Genomic DNA, 22910 nt, shown 5'->3' with positions numbered 1-22910 from the left:
TCGCTCTCTCTCTGTGTCTGTGTGGAATTTCAGGCAACGTTACTGCCCCCACGCCCCTTTATCCCAAACACGACCAGGCGTACTTCCAAAAGCAGGCCTCTCTCTTACCTGAACCAGTAGCACATTTAACAAATTGGGTAATCAGCTTTCAGGGCTTTACCAAGGCTGCCCCACCCCCACCCCCACCCCCGTAAGAGTGGGTGGGGTCCCTCCATCTCTCAGCCTGGCAGGGACAGAGAACACCATGCAATCCCTCAATCACAGATGCTGGTGGAGGATCGACTGTGTGCCAGGCGCAAGAACACAGCCGGGATGCAGCAACAAATGTCTGCGAAACGAGCCACGCACTCAACAATACTGAGCGCCGTGATGCGCAGAATAAAGGCCCCCAAATACGTCTGATTTCAGCTCAGTAAGACTCCTGTCGGACTCCTGATCTCCAGAAGTAATAAATGTGTGCTATTTTCAGCAGCTAAATTTACGGCACTTTGTTAAAGCAGCAAACAGGAAACTCATACGTCAAGCTATACTGGGTCCCCTCCAGACACAGTCCGCCTGGGCATTTGTGAGTTTCCTTGAAGCCCCACCCCCAACAGGCCATTGGCCAGAGCTGGATCACATGGTTGTGCCTGACAGCTCGTCAACTCTGTTCAACCAATCAGAATTCACCTCTGGGCTGAGGGCGGGTCCTACCTTCTGCAGCAAACGTGGCCGCCAGATTCCTGCGTAAAATCCCTTTGTCTCCTGTAGGGAAGGGGATGGGGTGGGGACATTCGGGAGTAACGTGGTAAAGTAGCTGCGGGAAGGGGCATGAATTGAGCAGGCTCCGAAGCAAGTGCTTCAAACCCAGGCCGGCAAGCCTGGACTACATCCAGGGGCTATGGGGAGCCATGGGTGGCGTTTGGAGCAGGGACCGTACGTACGATGGGGGCGTTATATAATGCCCAGCTCTGTTCAGAGATCTCCCATGCTATCTGCCATGGCCGAATCTTCAGTGCTGCCTTGGTTATCATCATATGCCCCATTAGGGAACAAGCAAGGCCTTGCTTCCCACAGCCTGGAGCGTTTCACGTCTAGTCCAAGGGCTGCAGATGCTAAGTTCATGTGGAGTCTATCACAAGCATTCTTCTGGCTTGAGTAATATGGGATCGAGTGACCCTGAGCGTTCCGGACCAGGCCATGACCTGCATCCTGGACACAGTGGCACATCAGGGTGTGTGTGATTCCTACAGCCCCTGCAGAACCCGCTGCTGTGGATTCTAAAGTCTCCGCTTGAATAAAATGTAAACGGGCTTATTGTAAGCTGGTTTTGTCCGCAGCAAGTGACAGAAACGCCTCTTAAACCAGCTTTATCTTATTGGGGAGGCGGAGTTCAGGCACAGCTGGATCCAGGACCTCCAAAAACAACACAGGGCATTGCTGCTGCCTCTCTTGGCTCAGTGTCCCACTGCGCCGGCCTCTCCCTGGCCATTGGCAGGAGCCACCTGCAGCTCCAGGCTCACACCCCTCTAGCTCAGGCAAGAAGTGGGTGTCCCTTTCCCAGCAAAAGTCTCAGAGCTGACTCTTCCTGGTCTGCTGAATGTCCGATGATTCTAAGTGGTTGGGCCTTGGTTGGTGCCCACTCTTGGGGACATTTGAGCTGGGAGTGCAGGAGATGATCCCCCAAAGGAAAATCTGGTGCTGGAACTGGAGCAGGGATGCCAGCCACAACCTGCGGGCTCACCCTGATTGCTCAGGGCTCAGCACATGGGTCCTGGAACATTGCTTACCTGGTACTGACTCCATTCCCGACCTTGCGGGGCTTTGTAATGCCCCCCCGCCGAAAGTCTCTTTCCTTCCTCCAGCCTCAGTTTCCCCCTCTGTAAAATGGATGCCTGCCTCACAGCATTGTGGGGAATGGCAAAATACTTACCCATTCTTAATTAATAAGAATCTCTGCACCATGTCATGTCCCTACCATGCACCAGGCACTGTCCCTGGTGTCCTGGCTGAAATCTGCAGTACTGGGATCTGTGCCCATTTTACAGATGAGAGAATGGAGGCATGGAGATGTCACATGTGGCTTGGCCAGGGTGGCACAGACTGGACTGGGCTTCCACCAGATGCCTCCTTTTCCCTCCAGGCCTCAGTCACCTCCTCGGAAACCTTCCTGCTCCTAGGGTCTCTGTCCTGCGACCGTTTTCCACCAGTGCTCACTCCCTCGTTTGTCTTCAGCCAGGCAGGGACCATATCACTGCGACACTGAACCCCTTTGTATTAGCTGCTGTCACAAATCGACACAAACTTGGGGCCTTAAAACAACACAAATTTTTCTCTTCTAGTTCTGGAGGTCAGAAGTCCAACATGGGTTTCTCTGAGCTAAAATCAAGGTACAGACAGAGCTGCATTCCTTTCTGGAGACTCCAGGGGAGAATCTGTTCCTTGCCTTTTCCAGCTTCTAGAGGCTGCCCACATTCCTTGGCCGGAGGCCCCCTCCTCCCTCGTTAAAGCCAAAAACGGCAGATCAAGTCCTTCTCATGTTGCATCTCTCCAACCACAGTGGGGAAGGTCTCCACTTTCAAGGATCCTGTGATGACACTGGGCCCAAATGGATAACCCAGGATCATCTCCCATCCCAAGGGCCTCAACTTAATCCTATCTGCAAAGTCCTTTTGCCATGGGAGGTGACATATTCACAGGGTCCAGGGACCCACATGTCTCAGGGGGCTGTATTCAGGCTTTCTCTTACTTGTAGCACACACATCCCATGACTTCTTTTCCCATCCCCCCTTCCCTCCCCCACTGTTCAATCTAACAATGTAAATGTCCTTCTCTTCTGAGAAGTCTGCCTTGATCTCCCCAGGCGGGGTCAGGTACAGCATCCACCATCACAGCTCTGTTTATGTTGGACTGTCACTGTCGGTTTCCCTGGGGTGGTGAGCAGGGACCTTGGGGAGTCATGATGGGTATGGGCTAGGGAGGAGCCTTATGGCAGGCGTCTGGGGTAGGAAGCAGGCTGCAGGCTGGGTCGGGGTGGTGAGGAGGGCACAAATGGGAGATACTCAGAAGAGGGCTCCCCAAAGAGGGCCATGACTTGTTTGAGGTCACCCAGTGCAGAGCCTCTGGGTTGGGGAGACACGCCAGGCTGGGGAGCAGAAGGCCACTGGCCACTGGCCTCGGTTTCGAACCCACGCCAGGCCGACAATGGCCCTTTTATTTGCACAGCCCAGGACGGGGTGGCCGAGCCATGGCAGGGTCAGGTCTCGGCCAAGGTCACCCTGTCCAGCCCCCGCACACCCTTGCTGAGAACACAGGGTCTCATTCCTGCCCCATTTCCCAACCAGGGGAGAATCTCCTTGGACTGTCAGAGGCCAAGGCCAGGTCGAGACAGCTGGGTGCCCTCCCTCAGTGCTGCTAGGAAGTAATGTGGCCCTTGGCACTGGCTGGGGACACGGGTCAGGCTGGACAGCTAAGGTGGAGTAAGTGGTCTGGGCATGGTGTCGGCCAGCAGCAGATCTCCTGCATGCAGAGGAAGGGCTGTGCCTTCAGGTATCCTGTTTCTACACCTGGGGTGGGGGCAGATGCAGGGATGGGGGGCAATGAGGCATAGGTGGCCCTGGGAGATAACCAATTGCTCTCAATCATTTTTGTTTTTTCCTAAAAGCATTTTCCACTCTTTAAAGTTATATATTAGTTTGTTTTTCTATGTATTTTCTTGTTTATGACTCCGACAAACCATGAGCTCAGCAAGGACGGGACTGGGTCTGCCTTGGTCAACCTGAGGCTCCAGCACCCCCCAAAGTTCCCTGCTACCAGCAGATTGTCACTAATTATTTCCCAGAAGCACAAACACAGAGATGCTGCACAGGACCCATGAGCCTGTTGGGGTGCCCTAACAATTTGGGAGGCCCCCAAGATCGAAGGGATCAGCTCCAAAATAGGAAAAGCATCCTGCTGCACTGAGGCCCCAGCGGACTCAGGGCTTCCCAGGCCCACGCTGATGTGGCCATCATAAATTGTGGGAAACCCAGGATTCCAGGGTGTCCCAGGACAGGGAGCACTGACCCTTAGAGGAGAGAAGCCAGCAGGTTGTTGATGTGGCCTGGGGGCACGGTTTGCAAAGGCCTGGGGTGTTTGGTGCAATCTCAGGTGTGAGGGGCAAAGGCCAGGCACAGTGGGCACTGTGGAAATCTTGTGGTATGATTATTGCTGTCAGCGATGTTGTCGGGACCATCGTGTCTCTGGGGTCTCTCTCTGCCACACCTCTTTGCCTCTGTTTCCCACCCCGCCAGCCTCCCCATCCCCCCACGAGCTCACACCCAGCCGTGCCCACCGGCTCCAGCGGCCAAGTGGCCAGGCGGGTGGCCGGGGGGTGTGATTAGGGAACTGGCTGGGGCTGAGGTCCCCGGGTGTGTGGGCGTGTATGGACGGGGAGGACAGGCCAGGAGTCCAGAGCACACTGGGGCCACCCCAGCGACCACATGCAGACCACGACGCGCACGGATCCGCAGACGCACTCCCCTTGGGTCACCGGCCAGTCCCCCAAACGCACGGCGACACCTCGAATTCACAGCCACCAGCCCGGCTCCCGGGTCGTGCCCCCGCCCCCCACCAGCTGCCGCCCACATCGCGCGCGACACTGCCCCGCGCCCCGCCCCGGCCGGCCCGCCCCGCCCCGCCCCGCCCGCAGCCCGCGGGACCTTTATAGGGCGCGCCGGCCGCGCGCTGGAAGTGGTGCCGCCGCCGCCGCCGCCCTCCCTGCCGCCCGCCCGCCGCCCGCGCGTCCGACGCGGGGGCCGCCGCCGTGTCTGCGTCCGCCATGCGTCCCGGGGCGCCGGGGCCACTGTGGCCGCTGCCCTGGGGGGCCCTGGCGTGGGCCGTGGGCTTCGTTGGCTCCGTGGGCTCGGGGGACCCCGCGCCCGGTGAGTGGGGCGGCCGGAAGGGGCGGGTGGGGCGGGCCACCCACGTGGGCCTGCCCGGAATGCGGGCCTGGGGGCGAGGTCGGGGGGCGCGGCGGCGGTGGCAGCTGGGGGCAGAGAGCGGTGACCCGTGGTGACCCGTGGCCGCTGCAGGTTGAATCTGGGAGGGCTTGAGACTCCCCCCCCCCAGCCCCAAAAGGCCCAAAGGAGGGTCACCAGGAGGTCAGGAGAGAAGATGTGACTCCTTCACAATTTATTTATCAAGAATCTAGTCACAAGAGCTGCTGACAGTTATTGGGCGCCTAGTGTCTGCCTCTTCCGTCCTGGAATCCACGCAACAGCCCAGTAGTGTGGGCACTCTTCTGCCCGGTTTCCAGGTGGGGAAACTGAGGCACAGGGTCACACAGCTTGTAAGTGGCAAAGCGGGGATTTGAACCTGGACCATCCGGGTCCCGATGCCCCAGAAAGGCAGGGCTGGGTGGCTGGACTCAGGACCTCCAGCTGGGGTCTCAGATTTTCCCTGGGTCTGGTTCAGGCAGACAAGTCATTGAAATCTCACACCTGCCACTTGCGGAGGTGCTGGGGAAGTCACATCCCCACTCCTGGCCTCAGTTTCCCCTTTTATACGGGGTGCCAATGTGCTGGGCTCCCAGAGCTGGTCCCTGGGAGGCGCTCAGCACAGAGCCTGGGAGCTCCATGGAATGGGGGCCGTGGCCACCCCCGCCCCCACTTAACGGTGCAGAAACCGAGGGCCATCTGCCCCCCACCCCACCCTGCAGCCCCACCCCAGCCCCGCAGTGAGGGGAGAGCCAAGCCCCCTCCCCGAAGGCCGCGTCCCCGGGGAGACAGTGAGCTCATGCGAGGGGAATGTTCCCGAGTTGGAGTGAGTAAGAGGCGGGCCAGGCGAGGGGGGGCTGCTGGGCGAGGGGGCTCCGCGTGCCCTCGGGCGCTGTCTAGACAGAGGGCAGAGGCGGGAGAGGCGGCTCCAGGGCCCACTGACCCTGACACGTCCAACTCCGGGTGTTTGCCTGCTCGGGCAGGATGCCAGGCCCGGGCTGGGGGCCTGGACCCTGGGGGGAGAGGTTCCCAGGAGGGGTTGGGGTGGGTGCTGCAGCAGTGTTGGGGCTGGAGCCCAGAGAGGAAGGGTCCCCAAAGAATCTGTAGCCAGGTTGGGGACACCTGTGCAGTTCTCTGCCCCTCCTTCCCAGGTCAGGGGCAGATTATCCCCTCCATTATTACTGAGCACCGACTGTATGCATCGCCATGGGCCGGCAGCTGGCTGGAAGGCCAAGGCCTGGGTGTGTGTGTGTGTGGGCACCGGAGGGCACCTCTGGCCACGTGGGAACTGGCCCGCTTGTCCGCAGGTGGTGTCTGCTGGCTCCAGCAGGGCCGAGAGGCCACCTGCAGCCTGGTGCTGAGGACGGACGTGAGCCAGGCTGAGTGCTGTGCGTCTGGTAACATCGACACTGCCTGGTCCAACTTCACGCACCCGGGGAACAAGATCAGCCTCCTGGGCTTCCTGGGCCTCGTCCACTGCCTCCCCTGCAAAGGTGAGACCCTGGGTGTCGGCCGCAGGCCAGGATCACTGTGGTCAGAGGCGGGACAGCCAGGAGTGAGCCCCCATCTTGGGGGCAGGCAGAAGCTTGAGGCTGCCGGCACGGGGATCCCAGGCTCAGAGAGGGGTTGTGGGCCTTCAGGCTCCCAGCTTAGGCTCCTGCAGGTGAGGATTCAGAAAGCTCCAAGGAGTCCCCAGTTTGGATTCCAGCCTCTAGGCCCTTGCTCACGAGGAGCCCTCTGCCAGGGTGGCCTTTCCCACCTGCACTGCACCTGGTGGATGTGCTCACACCTACCTCCTAGGAAGGTGGATTCTCCCTGACTGGCCAGTAGGGTTTGTGACCCCACACTCAGTGTTCCCAAACACTTATCTGCCCTTGACCCCGCAGATTCCAGGGTCTGGGGTTGGGCTTAGCTGTGGTTAAACAGCTGCATGTTTAACAAGCATGTGCCTCTGCACCATGCTCTGCGAAATGCTGCCTCCCCCATCAGACTAGGGGCTCTTTGAAGGCAGAATGAGTGAATGACTAAGTCAAGACATCGTCTCTGCCCTGGAGAAGGGGTTGGGGACCTTCCCAGCCCCCTGTGCAAGGCTGAACCTGCAAGGACCCAGAGGGCACAGGGGAGCATGACTTGAAGGAGGTGGGCTCTAGAGCCAGGGTGCTGGTGGATGATTAGGAGTTCGCCAGCTGGAGAAAGCATGGGGGAGAGCATCAGCAGAGACCGTGGCCTGGGATCAGACCCTGGTGGGTGGGGTCAGGACAGGGGCACAGGGAGGAGGCTGGAGCTGAGGGCTGCAGACCTGCAGGCCAAACTGAGGAGCCTGACTGGCCGCTGGGATGTGATTAATCCCAGATCAGCCTGGCTGGGTGGTCCTAGACTCAACTGCCATGTGCCCTGGCTCCCTCCAGAAGCCCCTCTGGCTTCTGGGAGGAGGACAGACTTCAAAAAGTGCCTGGCCTGGGCATGAGATAGTCCAGGACCCCCTCCCCCCCCACCTTGTCTGGCCTTGGGGACAGGAAGTCAGCCCTGCCACTTCTGTTCTTGCTTGCGTGAAGCCACCCCGGGGAGCGTTTCCAGATGTGCGTGTGGGCGGGCAGCATGGGAGGCGCCCAGGTGCAGCCCACATGCCCTGGCAGGGGGACATGGGGGGCGCCAGCTAGTCTCTTAGGAGCATCCATCATTTTCTGCTCACCCTGTAAGGTGGGTTTCCCCATCAGCCCCACTTTACACACAGGGAAACTGAGGCTGAAACGTCAACTCGAGCTCAGAGACGGCCCTCCAGACCCACAAGCCACAGAGCTGGGGGGTCCATCGGGTCCGGCCTGGAGTTCTCACGCCGAAGTGCCCTGGCTGTCTCCAACTCACAGCTGTAACCGTTTGCCCCTTTTGTAAAATGACGACAAAACGGCACCACCTTGTGGGGGCAGATGGGAGGCTGCACTGGGCCTGGGAGGCCAGAAGCAGCCGTTAGCCGGGCCTGAGTGGGGGCGGGGATCTCAGCGAGAGACTTGTTTCCCTACCTGAGAAATGGGGCTGCGGGGGGCGGTAACCCCTGGTTCGGAGGGCTCGGGCTGTGGGAGGCCCCCTCCTCAGGAAATGAGCCTCAGACCAGGCCGACGCCCCGCCCTCCCTGACACCTCCTCCGGGGAGGTCCTGGCAGGCACGGGGAACAGACGCTGCCCGTCCTCCCCATACCCGCGCCTGGACGGGGTGGAGCCCCCCGGCCCCCCCCCCCCCCCCGCGGGCTGACGCAGCCGGTCCTCCGCCGGCCTTCCCAGAAACACGCGTAAATCAGGGAACAGACGTCAGCCCGAGCGGGTGGCCCAACTGCGGAGCGAGAGCTGGACCGGGGGCGGAAGCCCGTTCCTCCCGGACCCCCAGATTCCGGGCAGAGACCCCCCTCCCGCCCACACTGAGCCCCGCCCCCCGACAGAAGCCCGCCCCAGGAGCAGCGTCGAGTCCGGGTCCACCCGGGCCGTGGCTGAATCTCGCCCCTAACAGTCCCGCCCCCAGACCCCCAAATCAGTCCCCTCCCCCGTAGGCCCCGACTCCGGACCGCCCCTCACTCCGGCCCGGCCTCTATCCCTCGGAACAGGGGGCGAGGGCGCGGGGGGCTCTGAGGACCTCCGGCCTCGGCCACGCGCCCCAGCCCACACGTGTGTGTCCTCTGTCCACAGATTCGTGCGAGGGCGTGGAGTGCGGCCCAGGCAAGGCCTGCCGCATGCTGGGGGGCCGTCCGCGCTGCGAGTGCGCGCCCGACTGCTCGGGGCTTCCAGCACGCCTTCAGGTCTGCGGTTCGGACGGCGCCACCTACCGCGATGAGTGCGAATTGCGCTCCGCTCGCTGCCGCGGCCACCCAGACCTGCGCGTCATGTACCGGGGCCGCTGCCGCAGTACGTAGGGGCGGGGCCTGAGGGAGGGGCGGGGCCACCGGGCCTGAGCATCCTGTAAGAGGCCGCTGCCGCAGCGCGTGGGGGCGGGGTCTTGGCAGGAAGAGGCGGGGTCTGCAATCCAGGGTGTCCTATTATGTCTTACGGATTTGGGCGTGGCTTGTGCTAGGCGGGGCTTAGATGGGAGCTCGTGGGCGGGGCCTAGTGAAGGGAGTCTATTGTCCCGCGAGAGTGTCACTGGATTAGGTCTTTTGTGGGGTCATGAATGAGAAAGAGTTGGGTGCAGGTTTGGAAAGGGGGGTTGTGGGGCTCATATGGGGTGAGAGATACGAGTGTGTGAGTCAGAGAAGCTTACTGGTGCAATCAAAGGGGGGAGGGATTGAGGGTGGATCTGGAGTGTGGGCGCGGTTCGTGGAAGGGGTGTGGCTTCTGGTGCAACAAGGGGGCCGCGTCTGAGGGTGGGACCCTGAGGGCGGACTCGCGGCGGGGGCGGGGCCCGTGGCCCAGGTTAGGAGGAGCGCCCCTGACCCTCCCCGACACCCGACCTGCAGAATCGTGTGCGCACGTTGTGTGCCTGCGGCCGCAGTCATGCGTGGTGGACCAGACCGGCAGCGCGCACTGCGTGGTGTGCCGCGCGGCGCCCTGCCCCGCGCCCTCCGGTCCCGGCCAGGAGCTCTGTGGCAACAACAACGTCACCTACATGTCCTCGTGCCACCTCCGCCAGGCTACCTGCTTCCTGGGCCGCTCCATCGGCGTGCGCCACCCGGGCAGTTGTGCAGGTGCGGCGAGGGGCGGGGAGCAGCGGCGGGGTCTAGCCCCCAGCCCCTCTCCGCGCCCGCATTTCTCTTTTGGTCCCTCCCGCTCTGCAGGCACCCCCGAGCCGTTAGATGCTGAGTCGGAGGAGGAGGAGGAGGAGGAGGAGGAGGAGGAGGAGGAGAACTTTGTGTGAGCCTGAGGGACCGGCCTGGGCCTGGCGTTCAAGGCTTCCCCGTTTTATTTATTGCCACAGCAGAGTCTAATTTATGTCCCACGGACACTCCTCAGAGCCTGGACCGGGACCATTTTGGGAGCCCTGTTGCCCCCCGACGATATCTTGGAAGGACTGGGGGAAGGAGGCCTGGGAGCAGGGCTGGTGGGTGGGGTGCCACCCCAGGCCTAGGTACCCTACTGCCGAGGAGGACCCCACGCTTCTGCTTCCTCGGGGATAACTCTATTAATTGTTGCTGCCACCGAGAGGGCTGGGGATTTCCTGCCAGCAATTAATGAAGAGGCACCCTGGCCTCTATTGATAGAACAGGGACCAGGGGGTGAGAGGGGATCCACGGCCTGGGTGTGTATAGATGAGTCTCAGAACATGCCCAGACCCCAGACAGGCCAAGGAAGCAACCAGTGTCCCCCACCAGCCCCAGGGTAACCAAGGGGCTTACCTTCCCTCTCCCTCCAGCTTCCAGTGTGTTCTGTGAAGGCCCCTGAGAAAAGCCCAGCTTGTCCCCAGGGACAGGGTGCCATCTGGGCCTCTGGACACAGGACTTGGGCATGGAGAGGCCGTATCTGCCCAGAACAGGGCACCATGTCCAGTGGGGCCCAGTCCACTTAGGGTGGGACCTGCTGGGGTCCCTGCTCACCCACTGGCCCAGGATGCAGTATAGACACCAAGACCCACTGCACACCTGGCATCCTGGAGCCGTGTGTCTGAGGGGCACCCCAGTGCCTGCTGCCCCGTGCACAGGTGAGGTCCAGACCCGGGACCCTCTGTCCCCCGCATCCTGCCCTGGCCACGCCTCTAGGCCCAGTTCCCAGCTGAACCCTCCCTGCCTGCCAGCTGGGTTCCCTCCATCTTCCTGGGCTGTTGCTCTTTGTCACCTCCCTGTGCCTGTGTGTAGACTGGAGGTTCAGACCAGGGTGGGGGCCCAGCGGGGCAGGAGCCCAGCTCCCCGAGTTTGGAGCGAGGAGCACAGGGCAGTGGTGCTCGTCCGTGTCCTTCCCAGCCTCCAGGAAGTGCCTTACCTGTGACACCTGGAAAAGTGTCCTTGAGCAGTGGGTTCGCCCGAGCCCCCGACAAGGCAACTTCCCCCGCCCTGGGGTCCTGCCTCGCCTGCCAAAGAAATAAACACTGAAAAAGCCACTTTGGATGTCCAGGCCTTGGTTTGCCCACCACCTCTCTGAGCCTCTGTGCCTCCACTTTGGTAGGGGGTTACCAGCCTGGGTCCTGGGGTGCTGTGATGCTGGTGCATAGGGTGTTCTGGAAGCATCCAGAGCAGAGACACAGGTGTATGTCCTTGGGGCGGCCGCTGCCCGACTCGGGGCCTCAGTGTCCACCTTCAGGCAGTGGGCAGCAGCCGAGGTAGAACTGGGGCAGGTGGGGTGAGGGTGGGTGGGAGAGTCTTGGCCTTTATGGGGCAGGGGAGGGGAAGAGGGGGGTCAAGATGGCTTAGGGCAGCCCCAAGAGGCCACCTGGTTTAGGGTCCAGAAACGGAGGCGTGGCCTGGAAGGGTTGGAGGTACCATAGTGACACTAACACGATTAGTAAAAGTACCAGCTGGGACTCGCCCAGCCTTGCCGCCAGCCGGGCACCGTTCGCTCAAAGCGCTTTTCAGAAGGTGAGCCAGGCCAACCTGAGACCCCACCCTGAGGGCCAGAGACCCTATCCTCTCCCGGCCTCGGTTTCCCCATCTGTGGGTGGGGTTGGCTGGAGGGCAGAGGAGTGGCGGTTCAGGTAGGGGCCAAGGCGGGGAGGCCGTCCCAAGCTCGGGCTGTGAGGTGGGGTGGGAAACTCCAGAGGGGTCAGCACGATGAGGGTGTGGGAGGGTGGAGAGGGGCCCAGGTCCTATGGCTCAAGGTCCCTCCGGGAGGGAGTGGTGGAACTGGACCCCCCGCCACGCTGAGGCCAAGGAGAAGCTCAAAGACGTGGGTGGGCCCTGGAGGCAGACCATCGTGTCTGGTGAGCCAGTTAACACTTTATTGTGTTATTTTGCCCTTTTTGCTCGGAACTGATGCCCCCCTACCCCACCTGCCACCCCACACACACCAGGCTTCCTGGGGTTTGGGGACCCATGGACCCTCTGCCCCAGCCATGGAATTTTCCAGGCCGGAGCTAACCTCATCTTGTGCAGTGGTTCAGGCAACTCCTGCAAGGGCTCCCAGTGGTCCTGGGTGGGGGGCTGGGCTGGGGGCCGTGCGGGCCCCGACGAACCACGTCCCAGATCCAGGTCACGAAGGCGGACACCAGTGTGTACACGTCGGGGGTCTTGGGGTCACCACACCAGAGGCCAGAGAAGGAGACGAGGCCATGGGCCCGATTTCTGCAAACCAGGGGTCCCCCAGAGTCTGCCTGGAGGTGGAGGCAAAGGTGAGGCCAGGGGTCCCTCTCTGGGCCTCACTTTCCTTAAAGGAGCTCATACGGGTGAATCTGAGAAGGACCCTCCCTGCCTCAAAATCCTTCCATGGCTCCCTAGAGCTTTTACAGCAAAGACTAAGCTCCTCACCTCAGCCTTTAAGGCCTGGAGGATCCAGCCCCCACCCACCTGTCTGCCCTCCTCTCCCCCGACTCACTTGGTTCCAGCCATGCCAGCCTGCCTTGCTCTTCCTGCAGCAAACCAAGCTCCAACCTCTAGGCTTTTGCATATTCTTGAGACCCGTTACTGCCCCCTGCTGGACACTGCTTGTATAAATACACAAGTCTAACCTTGTGCAGTGCACGACTTGCGCAGCTGTACACAGCAGCCCTGTGACTGGTCTCCCTGCCTGGCATGCCTCCCCTCAGATCTTCTCAAGGCCCCTCCAACTCTCAAAAGTACTTTCCTCAGAGAGACCTCCCGGAATACTCACCCTAAAACTCCTGCTTCCTCCTCTCCCCTCACCTCCCCAGACCTATCACCCTAATTGTCACCTGGAATCAGCTCTGACCCTAAGAAGTAGGTCCTATTTGTGTGACAGTTTTACAGATGGAGAAAGTGAGGTCCCGAGAAGTGAGGTGACTTTTCCAAGACCACACATCTGGGAAGTGGCTCAGTCTGGACGTGGACCCAGGCAGTTGGGCTCCAGAATCTGAACCACTGCACTCTCATGGCTGGAACAAAAGACACCGCCCCCCCCCCCCCCCACCACACACACCTGGGCTGAGTTTCTTCCTTGGCACTGGGGCCAAATTTGCCATTAATCCATACAAGGGCTTAGGAGCAGGAGCTTCTTCCTTGAGATCTGGACCCTGCTTTTTTTTTTTTTTTTTGACACTGCTTTTAAAGACACAAATCTGTAGCTCTTTGTGCAGTGCGCAACCTGCACAGCCATACATGGCAGCCCTGTGACCCTGGGCAACTCCGTGCCCTTCTAGGGCCTTAGGCGAGGCCCATCTGGGCAAAGGTGAGCTGGGACTTAGTTCCCAAGGCTCTGCCCAGCTCTGACCCTCTCTATGGGCCTCAGTTTCCCCACGTGGTAAGCAGGCAGGACAGAGACTGAGTGTCTCACCGAGCAGAAGCCACGTCGCTGGCTGTCCCCACTGTGGGTGCAGAGCATGGCAGGGCTCAGCAGCCCCCTCCAGGAGCTGTTGCAGACGTCCAGGCCCAGCACGCGGACCTCAGCCTCCATCAACACAGGCGGCAGCTCCCCGAAGTTGGACACGGACCCCCAGCCGGCCACCTTGCACCGTGCCCCGGCCCTGGGTGGCCTCCGTGGCAGCCCGAGCAGCCGCACTGCAGGACCCAGGATGGCAGAGCTGTTCAGCTGCAAGGGGAGCACTGAGGTTAGGCCCCCCCACCGCAGCCACCCACCACTGCTCCTGCCTCTTTACCTTTCTGAGTTTCTTCTTGGCCTCATGGGGAGAAGTCAGTGGCAGCCGTCATTAGGCTGTCAGAAGGCCCTGCCGTTTTCACCACCACGCGCCACCACCCATCAGGCCTCAACTGCCTCAGACCAGGACTCTGGTCTTCCCCAGCCTCCAGGCCTCCAGTCTCACCTCCTCAGCTGCCCAAAGGGTCTTTCGAACGAGCCTCTCCTTCCCTGCTCTGAGCACTGGTGCTCACAGGATCCCAACAGCTGATTTTAAACAAATCAGGCCATTGTGGGGGGGCCGGGGACCCGCATCTGGTCCTCGTCCCCCACGCAGCGTCTCACCTGCAGCAGACAGATGTCACTGGTGTGGGTGGCCGGATGGTAGTCGGGGTGCATGAAGATAGCTGAGATGCTGAACACCTGCTGCGTGGCCTCTGCGGTGTGCAGGTCGTGGGCCCCTAGCACCACCAGGCCCGTTCGGGGGTCTCTGCGGGTTGGGGAGGGCGGTTGTGAGCGAGGCTGGGGTGAGGGCCGCCCGGCACGGGGCTGGGTCTCTCCCCACCTGCCAAGCAAATCCATGTCATCCTCACACCAGCCTGTGATAATAAGCGTCACGTTTATTACCGTTCCACCTCAATTATGGTATTAACTCCAATCGCAGCAATATTAATTTAATTTAATTTTTTTTTTTGGCCACGCTGCGTGACCTGCAGGATCCTAGTTCCCCGACCAGGGATTGAACTCGCTCCCCCTGCAGAGAGAGCATGAAGTCCTAACGACTGGACCGCCAGGGAATTCCCGCTGCTGTACTTTTTTTAAAAAATTTATTTTTTTCATTTATTTATTTTTGGCTGCATTGGGTCTTCGTTGCTGCACTCGGGCTTTCTCTAGTTTCGGCAAGCAGGGGCTACACTTCGTTGCGGTGCCCGCGGGCTTCTCATTGCGGTGGCTTCTCTTGTTGCGGAGCACGGGCTCTAGGCACGCGGGCTCAGTAATTGTGGCTCGCGGGCTCTAGGGCGCAGGCTCAGCTGTGGCTCACGCGCCCAGCTGCTCCGCGGCATGTGGGATCTTCCCGGACCAGGGCTTGAACCCGTGTCCCCTGCATCGGTGGGCAGATTCTTAACCACTGCACCACCAGGGAAGCCCCTGCAATACTAATTTTAATACTTATTATAAAAATATACTTAGAATGAATATAATACTCATTATATATTTATTCTAATTCCCACCTCGATTATAGTATTGCCTCCAATAATTTCAATATGAATGTTAGTAATCGTTATAACAATATACTCAGGACAAACATAACGGTTATAACATCGGCTTATGGTCACAGCTGCTGCTCCTTCCCTACTTCTCCTGCCGCCCCCCCCTTCCCTGGTAAACTCCCCCAGCTGAGAGGCCTGTCTGCACGAGCCCTCGCCCCGCCCACACAACGGCACCCCCTCATCCTGGCTCACCTGTCGCTGAAGCAGTGGGCGGCCGACACAACCCAGCGGGTCCGCAGCAGGAAGCCCCCACAGTGGTGCTGGCCCTGGAAACGCACGGACGCCATGTAGGGCCGGGAGTGGGGGGTCACCTTGTGGCCCCCGATGATGCGGGACGCCCAGGAGCCTGCAGGCAGGGTGGGCAGCGGGTCAGGGAGGGGGCAGGATGGGGTAGGTAGGGGTCAGGCTGGGCGGGGAAAGAGGGCAGAGATAGACAGAGAGACACAGAGATGCCCAGAGAAGGCTGTGGAGTTTGCCGGGAGAGGGGCCGGGTGCACTAAAACCTGGGCCCGGGCCTGGCCGAGACCCCAGCTGGGCCTCCTGCCCGCCTCCCAGCTGAGGCCCGAGAGGAACAGCCATGCAGGGGGCTGAGTAACTGACCACGTGGCACTACCTGGAGCTTCCTGGGTGGGGCCCCTGTATGGGGCTCTGATGGGCTTGGTTGGGCTACTCGGGGGTCCTCACCTGGGGGCCTCATGGGCAGCATCAGGGTGACGGTCACAGTCAGCAGCAGGCAGTCCCAGCTCCCCTCCCCGGGCCTCATGGCTGCTGCAGGTCGGCCTCTCCCTGGAGAGCTCTGCGGGCCGTGGTCCACCCAACGCCCAGCGGCCCAGAAATGGGGAACTGGGCTGTGGCCTGTGGTCAGAGGCCCCGCCAGCCCCAGTTCTGAGCCAGTGCTTCGGAAAGCCTGATGATTCTCCTGCATCGGGGCTGTTGATGATAATCATAATGGCATGGGAAGCCAGGAGCCAGGGCAGTGGAGTGGGCACGGGGGCTCTGGGGAGCTCCTGGCTCTGCCAAGACATGTGACCCCAGAGGTCCCTTATGCGTGCCATGCCCCGGTTTACCCCGCATCTCCCAGGTACGCAGTCGGCAGCACGACAGCCCTCGCTGCCCCTCAGGGCCGGGGACCAGCTCTCCAGCTGAAGGGGGTCCGGGCCCAGCCCTGCCCGTCACTGCCTCAAACCTCAGTTTCCCCATCTGCAACCCCAGTCTCCGGAAAGCCTTGTGACTGCTGCTGCCTTTGTTACACGTATTGAGGTATTGAGTGCCTACGGTATTACCAGCCTCCGGTAAGTGCTGGAGATGGAGCGCGATGTGACAAAGGCACCCACCCTCACGGTGCTGGCGTTTCTCAGGGTTGGGGGTATAGATGAGGTGATCCGGGTTCGTGGCTGAAGCACAGGCTCTGGTGCCCAGAGAACAGCGAGCTTGTCAGGTCAGTTCAGGGCCTTGAAGGCAGAGGCTTCTCCTGTGGGTACCGGAGAGCCATGGAGGCATCGGAGCAGGGAAGGGGCAGCAGGGCCTTGGTGAGGGGCCACACACAGGGGACACACAGGTCAGAGGCCCCGTGCTGCCTTGCGGAGGCTTTGCTGAGACCCCGCACCCGCCCGCCATCAGTCACTAAGGTGGAGACGCAGAGGGACATCTGGGAGGCAGGGGACCCCGCACAGCATGGAGGAGAGCGATTGGGGCTGGGGGTAGCCCTGCGCAGAGAGGGGGCCAGTGTCATGGGAGGGGGAACGGAGGTTCAGTGGCCGCTGCTCACGGTAGGCTCACCCCGCACACGCCTCGGAGGCACAGAGGGCCCCTCGCCAGAACGCAGTGCCCAGCCCGGAGGACCAGGGTGGCCTCCATCAGTGCCGGGCGGGGGGAGGGTGGTCCTCCCAGCCCGTCACTCAGCATTGCGACAAGGGTGTGAGGGCGTGGGGTGGACGGAGAGGGTGAGGTGGAGCTGGAGGTGGGAGAGACCCAGTGGCAGAGACACGGAAGAGAGACAGAGACAGAGAGATAGACACAGAGACAGAGGGAGACAGAGAGATAGAGGCAGGACAGGACTCCAACATGGGTCTCACGGAGCTAAATCCAGGCCTGGGCAGGGCCGGTCCTTCCGGAGGCTCCAGGGGAGCAGCGGTTCCCGCCTTTTCCAGCTTCTAGAGGCGCCGCATCCCTGGCTCGCGGCCCCTCCTGCATCCTCACAGCCAGCAGCGCAGCATCTCCCATCTCTCTCTACCTCTGACCCTCCCGCCTCCCGCTGGGCCCCCGGGAATCCAGTCATCCCCATCTCTCTTAACCCAATCCCTTCTGCCCCATCAGGTGACATGCCTACAGGTCCCAGGACCAGGACGGGGAGGTTGTGGGGCCGTATTTAGCCAACCTCAGTCCCCTGTGTTAATTAGTTTGCTGTGTTGTTATCACACCCATTTCACAGACAAGGAAACTGAGGCACAGCCTTGAAAGCGGCCGGGTGGGGGTAGAACCAGCTGGTTTGGAAGGAAGCGGCCATGCTGGCATGCAGACTCCTAGATCTCAGCCCGGCGAGGCCCACTGATCAGGTAAGAGAACGTCATTCTAAGCCACTAAGTTTGCAGTGATGTATTACTGCAGCTGCAGGAAACCATCAGGCCCTGAACATGGAGGAAAGTGGGAAACGTCCATGCGAAAGTCGTTTCCGGGGTCTCGGCCAGAGCTGGACCCCGCATTTCCCTCAGAAGTCAATGCAGGCGGTAGCAGATGATTCTTTGGGAGACTTTGGTGGCTCCTGTCCACTCTGGCTCCCTGGGGCTGTCCTGTCTCGTCTGCGCCCCAAGGCCTCAGTCACTTCCCCCAGCCACACGCCCCTGGGGGTTGGTATTACCCGAAGCTGCAGATGTGTGGAACTCATGCAGTCCTAGAGCAAACCAAGGCTGTCGGTACTGTTTCTGTCCCCATATTACTCATGGGGAAACAGAGGCACAGAAAGTTTAAGTACCTTGACTAAGGCTGCACAGCGAGGGAGAAATGGGGCCTGGGTTGCAGCCTCAGGCCAGCTCCTGTTGCCTCTGCCGGGGGCCGATTCTTCCCACAGCCTGTTGCATTTCCTTCTTGTCTGGTGAGCAGTTGTGAAACCTTGCCTGTTGCATTTCCTTCTTGTCTGGTGAGCAGTTGTGAAACCAGCAACTGTCCTTCATGGACCCAAATTACCAAGTGCTGAGGAACGGACTGTGTGGAGCTCAGTGTTTCCACTTCCAAACTGAAGCCCAGAGAGGGGAGCTTGGCTGGTCTGGGGCTGCACAGCAGATGGTCTTGAACCCAGAACTCCGGGACTGTCATCCTTGAAGGGTCTTTCTATGGAGGATTTGGGTGGCTTTCCAAGTCAGAGCAACTCAACAATAATAATGCTGCTGCTGCTGCTGATGATAATAATAGCTCCCTTTACTGAACTCTTACTTTTGTTATTGATTTGTTGGAGCTCTTTACATATTGAGGAGATTAGCTCACAGTTCCTGAGCATCTGAGTGGGGTATGCATGCAGTCGGTGTTCATCACCCAGCCCTGAGTGGGGCATGCAGTCGGCGCTCAGTAAGTGCACAGCCTTTTCCCTAGCCCAAAGCAGCAGCAGAGGTTCAAGAAGTCAGGAGAGGTATGGGGCTTGGTCAGGAGCCCCTGAGAATTTGAGCAAGGCTCAAAATCTTCCCAGGAAACCCCCCAGACTCAGTGTTGGAGCCCAGGGACCCCCCCCCCAACTTGGCCCCTGTGTGCCTCAGTTTCCTCATCTGTGAATAGGGTTGGTCCTTGGAATGGGGCACAGGCCCGGCAGGTGTCAGCTGGTGACGCTTTCCCTTACACCCCACACTTTACTTTTTAACCTCGTTAACTCACATTCCAAGGAAATCACTTCTTCTTTCTTTCTTTCTTTCTTTTATTTTTTATTTTTTATTATTTTTTGGCTGCGCTGCACAGCATGCGTGATCTTAGTTCCCCGACCAGGTATCAAACCTGTGCCCCCTGCAATGGAAGCACAGAGTCTTAACCACTGGACCGCCAGGGAAGTCCCAGCTTCTTATTTCTTGAGTGGACGGCACTGCCTTAAGAGTAAACAGTCTGGGACTTCCCTGGTGGCATAGTGGTTAAGAATCCGCCTGCCATACGTATAGCTGATTCACTTTGTTATACAGCAGAAACTAACACAACATTGTAAAGCAATTATACTCCAATAAAGATGTTAAAAAAAAAAAAAAAAAAAGAATCCACCTGCCAATGCAGGGAACACGGGTTTGATCCCTGGTGCAAGAAGATCCCACATGCCGCGGAGCAACTAAGCCCGTGCGCCACAACTACTGAGCCTGCGTGCCTAGAGCCCGTGCTCTGCAACAAGAGAGGCCATTGCAATGGGAAACCCATGCACTGCAACAAAGAGTACCCCCGCTCGCCACAACTAGAGAAAGCTCACATGCAGCAGCGAAGACCCAATGCAGCCAAAAATTTAAAAAAAAACAAAAAAAAAAAAACCAAAAAACAAAGGAAGCAAATAAATCTCTAAAAAAAAAAAAAAAAAAGAATAAACAGCCCAATCCAACAGCATCCTGCATCCCAGCCAGGTTCCCTCTGGATGCCAGCCATGGCCAGTGTGGGGTGGTGACAGACACCACTGCCCTTCACAGACTTTCTCCTGGACCCGCATCCAAAGGCCTGGCAGAGAATGGAGGAAGAGACAAGTAGGGGTGAGTGGCTGGCACGTGGGGGCCCTGAGCAAGCCCATTCCACGGATGGGTGAACTGAGGTGGCGGGCAGAGTGTCACCACTGCTGTCCACCTCGTCTGTCCTTGCAGCCTCCAGGATTTCCGCAGGGGGAGGATGGGTGTGGGGATGTGGCTTGGCCACTGTTGTCTGGGCCTCGGTCTCCTCCTCTGGGAAACAGGTGACCCCAGAGCATCTCTGAGGGTGTGGCGAGAGCTCAGCGTGGGGCTGGGTGCCCTGGGCCCCCCTTGTCTGCAAACTGGACGCCAGTGCCACCCTTCCTGCGGGGAACGTCAAAGGAGATGGAGGGAGGTATGCAGCCCTTCATTCCATGAGTGTTTATTGAGTGCCTGCTGTGTGCGGGCACTGCATGCGTGCGGGGGGGGCAGGGGACACAGCAGCAGGAGGACACAGACCACTGCCCTGGCGGAGAGACAGTGAGTTGACATCGTCTGCAGCAGAATTAAGTGGGGAAAGAGTGACCGGAGTCGGCAAGAAGCATAGGGAGGGGGTAGGATTTTAGGGCAAGAAGGAAACCCAGGAACCCTGGGAGAGTGAGGAGGGGAATCCAGGAGGAGCGCCCAGCGGGTGGGTGCGGAGAAGGTGTCTGGACGGCCCAGCGGGGTGTGCGGCAGGGGCAGGGGAAGGAAGGGTGCTTCCAGTGTTCACCTGGGCCTCGAGAGCCAGACTGCAGAGCACTGGGGAGCCATAGAAGGTGCTTGAGCAGGGCAGGTGGGGGTGGATCCTCTGGTGAGAGTGGAGAGGAGAGAGGAGGTGGGGAGATGGGGAGGCTGTAGTTGAGCTGGGGTGGGGGACACAAGGCCTGAGCTAGAGTCAGGGCTGGGAGAGGTGAGGGGGTTTCCGACTCAGGGACAGGGGAGGAGTGGGCTCTTGGGGCCCACACAGAGTCCAGTGTCAGACCCCCCTGGAGTCCAAGCGCCCAGACGATGTCCGGGAGCAGCCGGAGCTGCTGTAAATAAAGGTTTTTTTTTTTTTTTTTTAATAAATTTTATTTATTTGTTTTATATTTACTTTTTTTAAATTTATTTATTTATTTATTTATCTTAGTTGTGTTGGGTCTTCGTTTCTGTGCAAGGGCTTTCTCTAGTTGTGGCAAGCGGGGGCCACTCTTCATCGCGGTGTGCGGGTCTCTCACCATCGCGGCCTCTCTTGTTGTGGAGCACAGGCTCCAGACGCGCAGGCTCAGCAGCTGTGGCTCACGGGCCCACTTGCTCCGCATCATGTGGGATCTTCCCAGACCAGGGCTCGAGCCCGCGTCCCCTGCATTGGCAGGCAGACTCTCAACCACTGCGCCACCAGGGAAGCCCCAATATATTTACTTTTTTTAAAAAAATATTTTTATTTATTAATTTGGTTGCACCGGGTCTTATTTATTTATTTTTATATTTATTTTTGGCTGTGTCGGGTCTTCGTTTCCGTGCGAGGGCCTTCTCCAGTTGCGGCAAGCGGGGGCCACTCATCATCGCGGTGCGCGGGCCCCTTCACTATCGCGGCCTCTCCTGCTGCGGAGCACAGGCTCCAGACGCGCAGGCTCAGTAGTTGTGGCTCACGGGCCCAGTTGCTCCGCGGCATGTGGGATCCTCCCAGACCAGGGCTCGAACCCGTGTCCCCTGCATTAGCAAGCAGATTCTCAACCACTGCGCCACGAGGGAAGCCCTTACATTTACTTTTGACTGCGTTGGGTCTTCGTTGCTGCGCGCGGGCTTTCTCTAGTTGCAGTGAGCAGGGGCTACTCTTTGTTGCGGTGTGCGGGCTTCTCATTGCGGTGGCTTCTCTTGTTGCAGAGCACGGACTCTAGGCACGCGGGTTTCAGTGGTTGCAGCACGCGGGCTCAGTAGTTGTGGCTCGCGGGCTCTAGAGCGCAGGCTCAGTAGTTGTGGTGCACAGGCTTAGTTGCTCCACGGCATGTGGGATCTTCCTGCACCAGGGATCGAACCGGTGTCTCCTACATTGGCAGGCGGATTCTTAACCACTGCGCCACCAGGGAAGTCCCTATAACTAAAGTTTTATTGCACATGGCCACACGATGTGGCCACCTTCTGCCTCTGGCCGCTTTTGCGCTGCAATGGCAGAGCTGAGTCCTTGCCACAGAGAGCGGCCGGCCCGCGATGTTGAAAATATTTACTATCTGGCCCTTTACAGAAAAAGTTTGCCAACCCCTGAGCGAGTGTGTGCTGGGCCCTGTTTCAAGTCCTTCGTGTATGTTCGCTCCATCAACCCTTCCAGCAGCCCTAGGAGGTAGGGAAGTGAGGCTCAGAGAGGTTAAGAAACAGACCCAGCGTCACACAGCACCTACAGAGCTGAGCTGGAACTGGAACCCAGGCCCCCTGATGTTTCTGAGTCTTTTTCTTTGTTCTGTTTGCTAATTTATCTCATCGTTTTCCTGCTAAATGGGTACATGTTCATTGTAAAAGGAGGCTGCAAAGGCCTGTGAGAGGAAAGGCAGACACGCCCTCCCCCCAGTCTGGGGTGCATCGTGCCCCATCTTTCTCCAGAGCTCATCCAAGCCTCTTTCCCTTTACACACCCATTTACTGAGCACCAGCTGAGCAGAACAGTTTTACAAGAACCCTAAGGGCTTTGGAAGAACCTCCCTCTCTGCACCCACCCCCCCCTTGGAGTAAGCGTGTTTGGGACCCGGTGGCTAGTGTCCTTCTAAGAACACATTGGTGGGGACAGATCCTGCCTCCCTCCTGCTCTGTGGGGTCTGCACAGATGAAGGATCCAAGATGGACTACAGGGAATCGAGGGGACGGCAGGTGAGCGAGTCGGCTCTTTCTGCTGCCTGCACCTGCTCCCCACCCTGGGGAGCCCCCCCTCTAGCCCAGGCTGGGCCTCACCCTAAACTCCAACCTGGGCATCCAGCTGCCCGACCAAGGCCCCCTTGTCATCTCCCAGGCCCCGTTCATGTCTGCATGTCCTTCTAGGAGCTCAGGCTGGAGAGGGGAACCCCGATGCCTGTCATCCCTCATCCCACCCCGTAGCAATCCTGCATCCTCCCCCTTCAAGATCCATGCAGAATCCACCTGGTTCTCACCCTGGTCCAGCCTCTGCCATGTCCCTGGGGGCCCCAGTTCAGCCTTTTCTGGCCCCCAAGCCCCCCCCCGGCCCCCTTAGCCCCTTTTCATCCACTCCCCACCTGGCAGTCCGAGCGGCCTTCACAAACATAAACCGGGGTGACCCCTCTCCTGCTCTAAACTCTGCTGTGTCTCCCCAGTGCCCTCAAGACAAAGTCTAAGTTCTCCCTGCCCCCTCTACGGACCCCTCTCACTCTGAGCACGCAGGCCT

The 22910-nt window shown here is 59.5% G+C and overlaps 2 protein-coding genes across 3 annotated transcripts; one reads left to right on the top strand and one right to left on the bottom strand.

Moving 5' to 3' along the window:
* The first annotated feature begins 4731 nt into the window (after positions 1–4731).
* On the top strand, positions 4732–10970 carry FSTL3 (follistatin like 3). Of its 2 annotated transcripts, XM_059919032.1 has the most exons (6): positions 4732–4901; positions 6263–6448; positions 7690–7824; positions 8633–8848; positions 9397–9624; positions 9715–10970. In XM_059919032.1, exons 1-6 carry the CDS (start codon positions 4799–4801, stop codon positions 9792–9794), a joined length of 948 nt encoding a protein of 315 aa, XP_059775015.1. In that variant the 5' UTR covers positions 4732–4798; the 3' UTR covers positions 9795–10970. The 2 variants fall into 2 exon arrangements, with proteins under 2 accessions (XP_059775015.1, XP_059775016.1); XM_059919033.1 differs by lacking the exon at positions 7690–7824 and having other exon boundaries at positions 4744–4901.
* Positions 10971–11824: 854 nt separating this feature from the next.
* On the bottom strand, positions 11825–15703 carry PRSS57 (serine protease 57). Its single transcript, XM_059919039.1, has 5 exons — positions 15568–15703; positions 15076–15229; positions 13958–14102; positions 13313–13567; positions 11825–12176 (listed from the first exon to the last, which is right to left on the bottom strand). The coding sequence occupies exons 1-5, from the start codon at positions 15644–15646 to the stop codon at positions 11946–11948; spliced, it is 864 nt and encodes a 287-aa protein (XP_059775022.1). The 5' UTR covers positions 15647–15703; the 3' UTR covers positions 11825–11945.
* Between the last annotated feature and the right edge of the window lie 7207 nt (positions 15704–22910).

The sequence above is a fragment of the Balaenoptera ricei genome, chromosome 3 (assembly GCF_028023285.1).
Source record: "Balaenoptera ricei isolate mBalRic1 chromosome 3, mBalRic1.hap2, whole genome shotgun sequence".
NCBI lineage: Eukaryota > Metazoa > Chordata > Mammalia > Artiodactyla > Balaenopteridae > Balaenoptera > Balaenoptera ricei.
The sequence above is the reverse complement of the archived record's forward strand: the minus strand, read 5'-3'. Positions and strand labels throughout refer to the sequence as shown.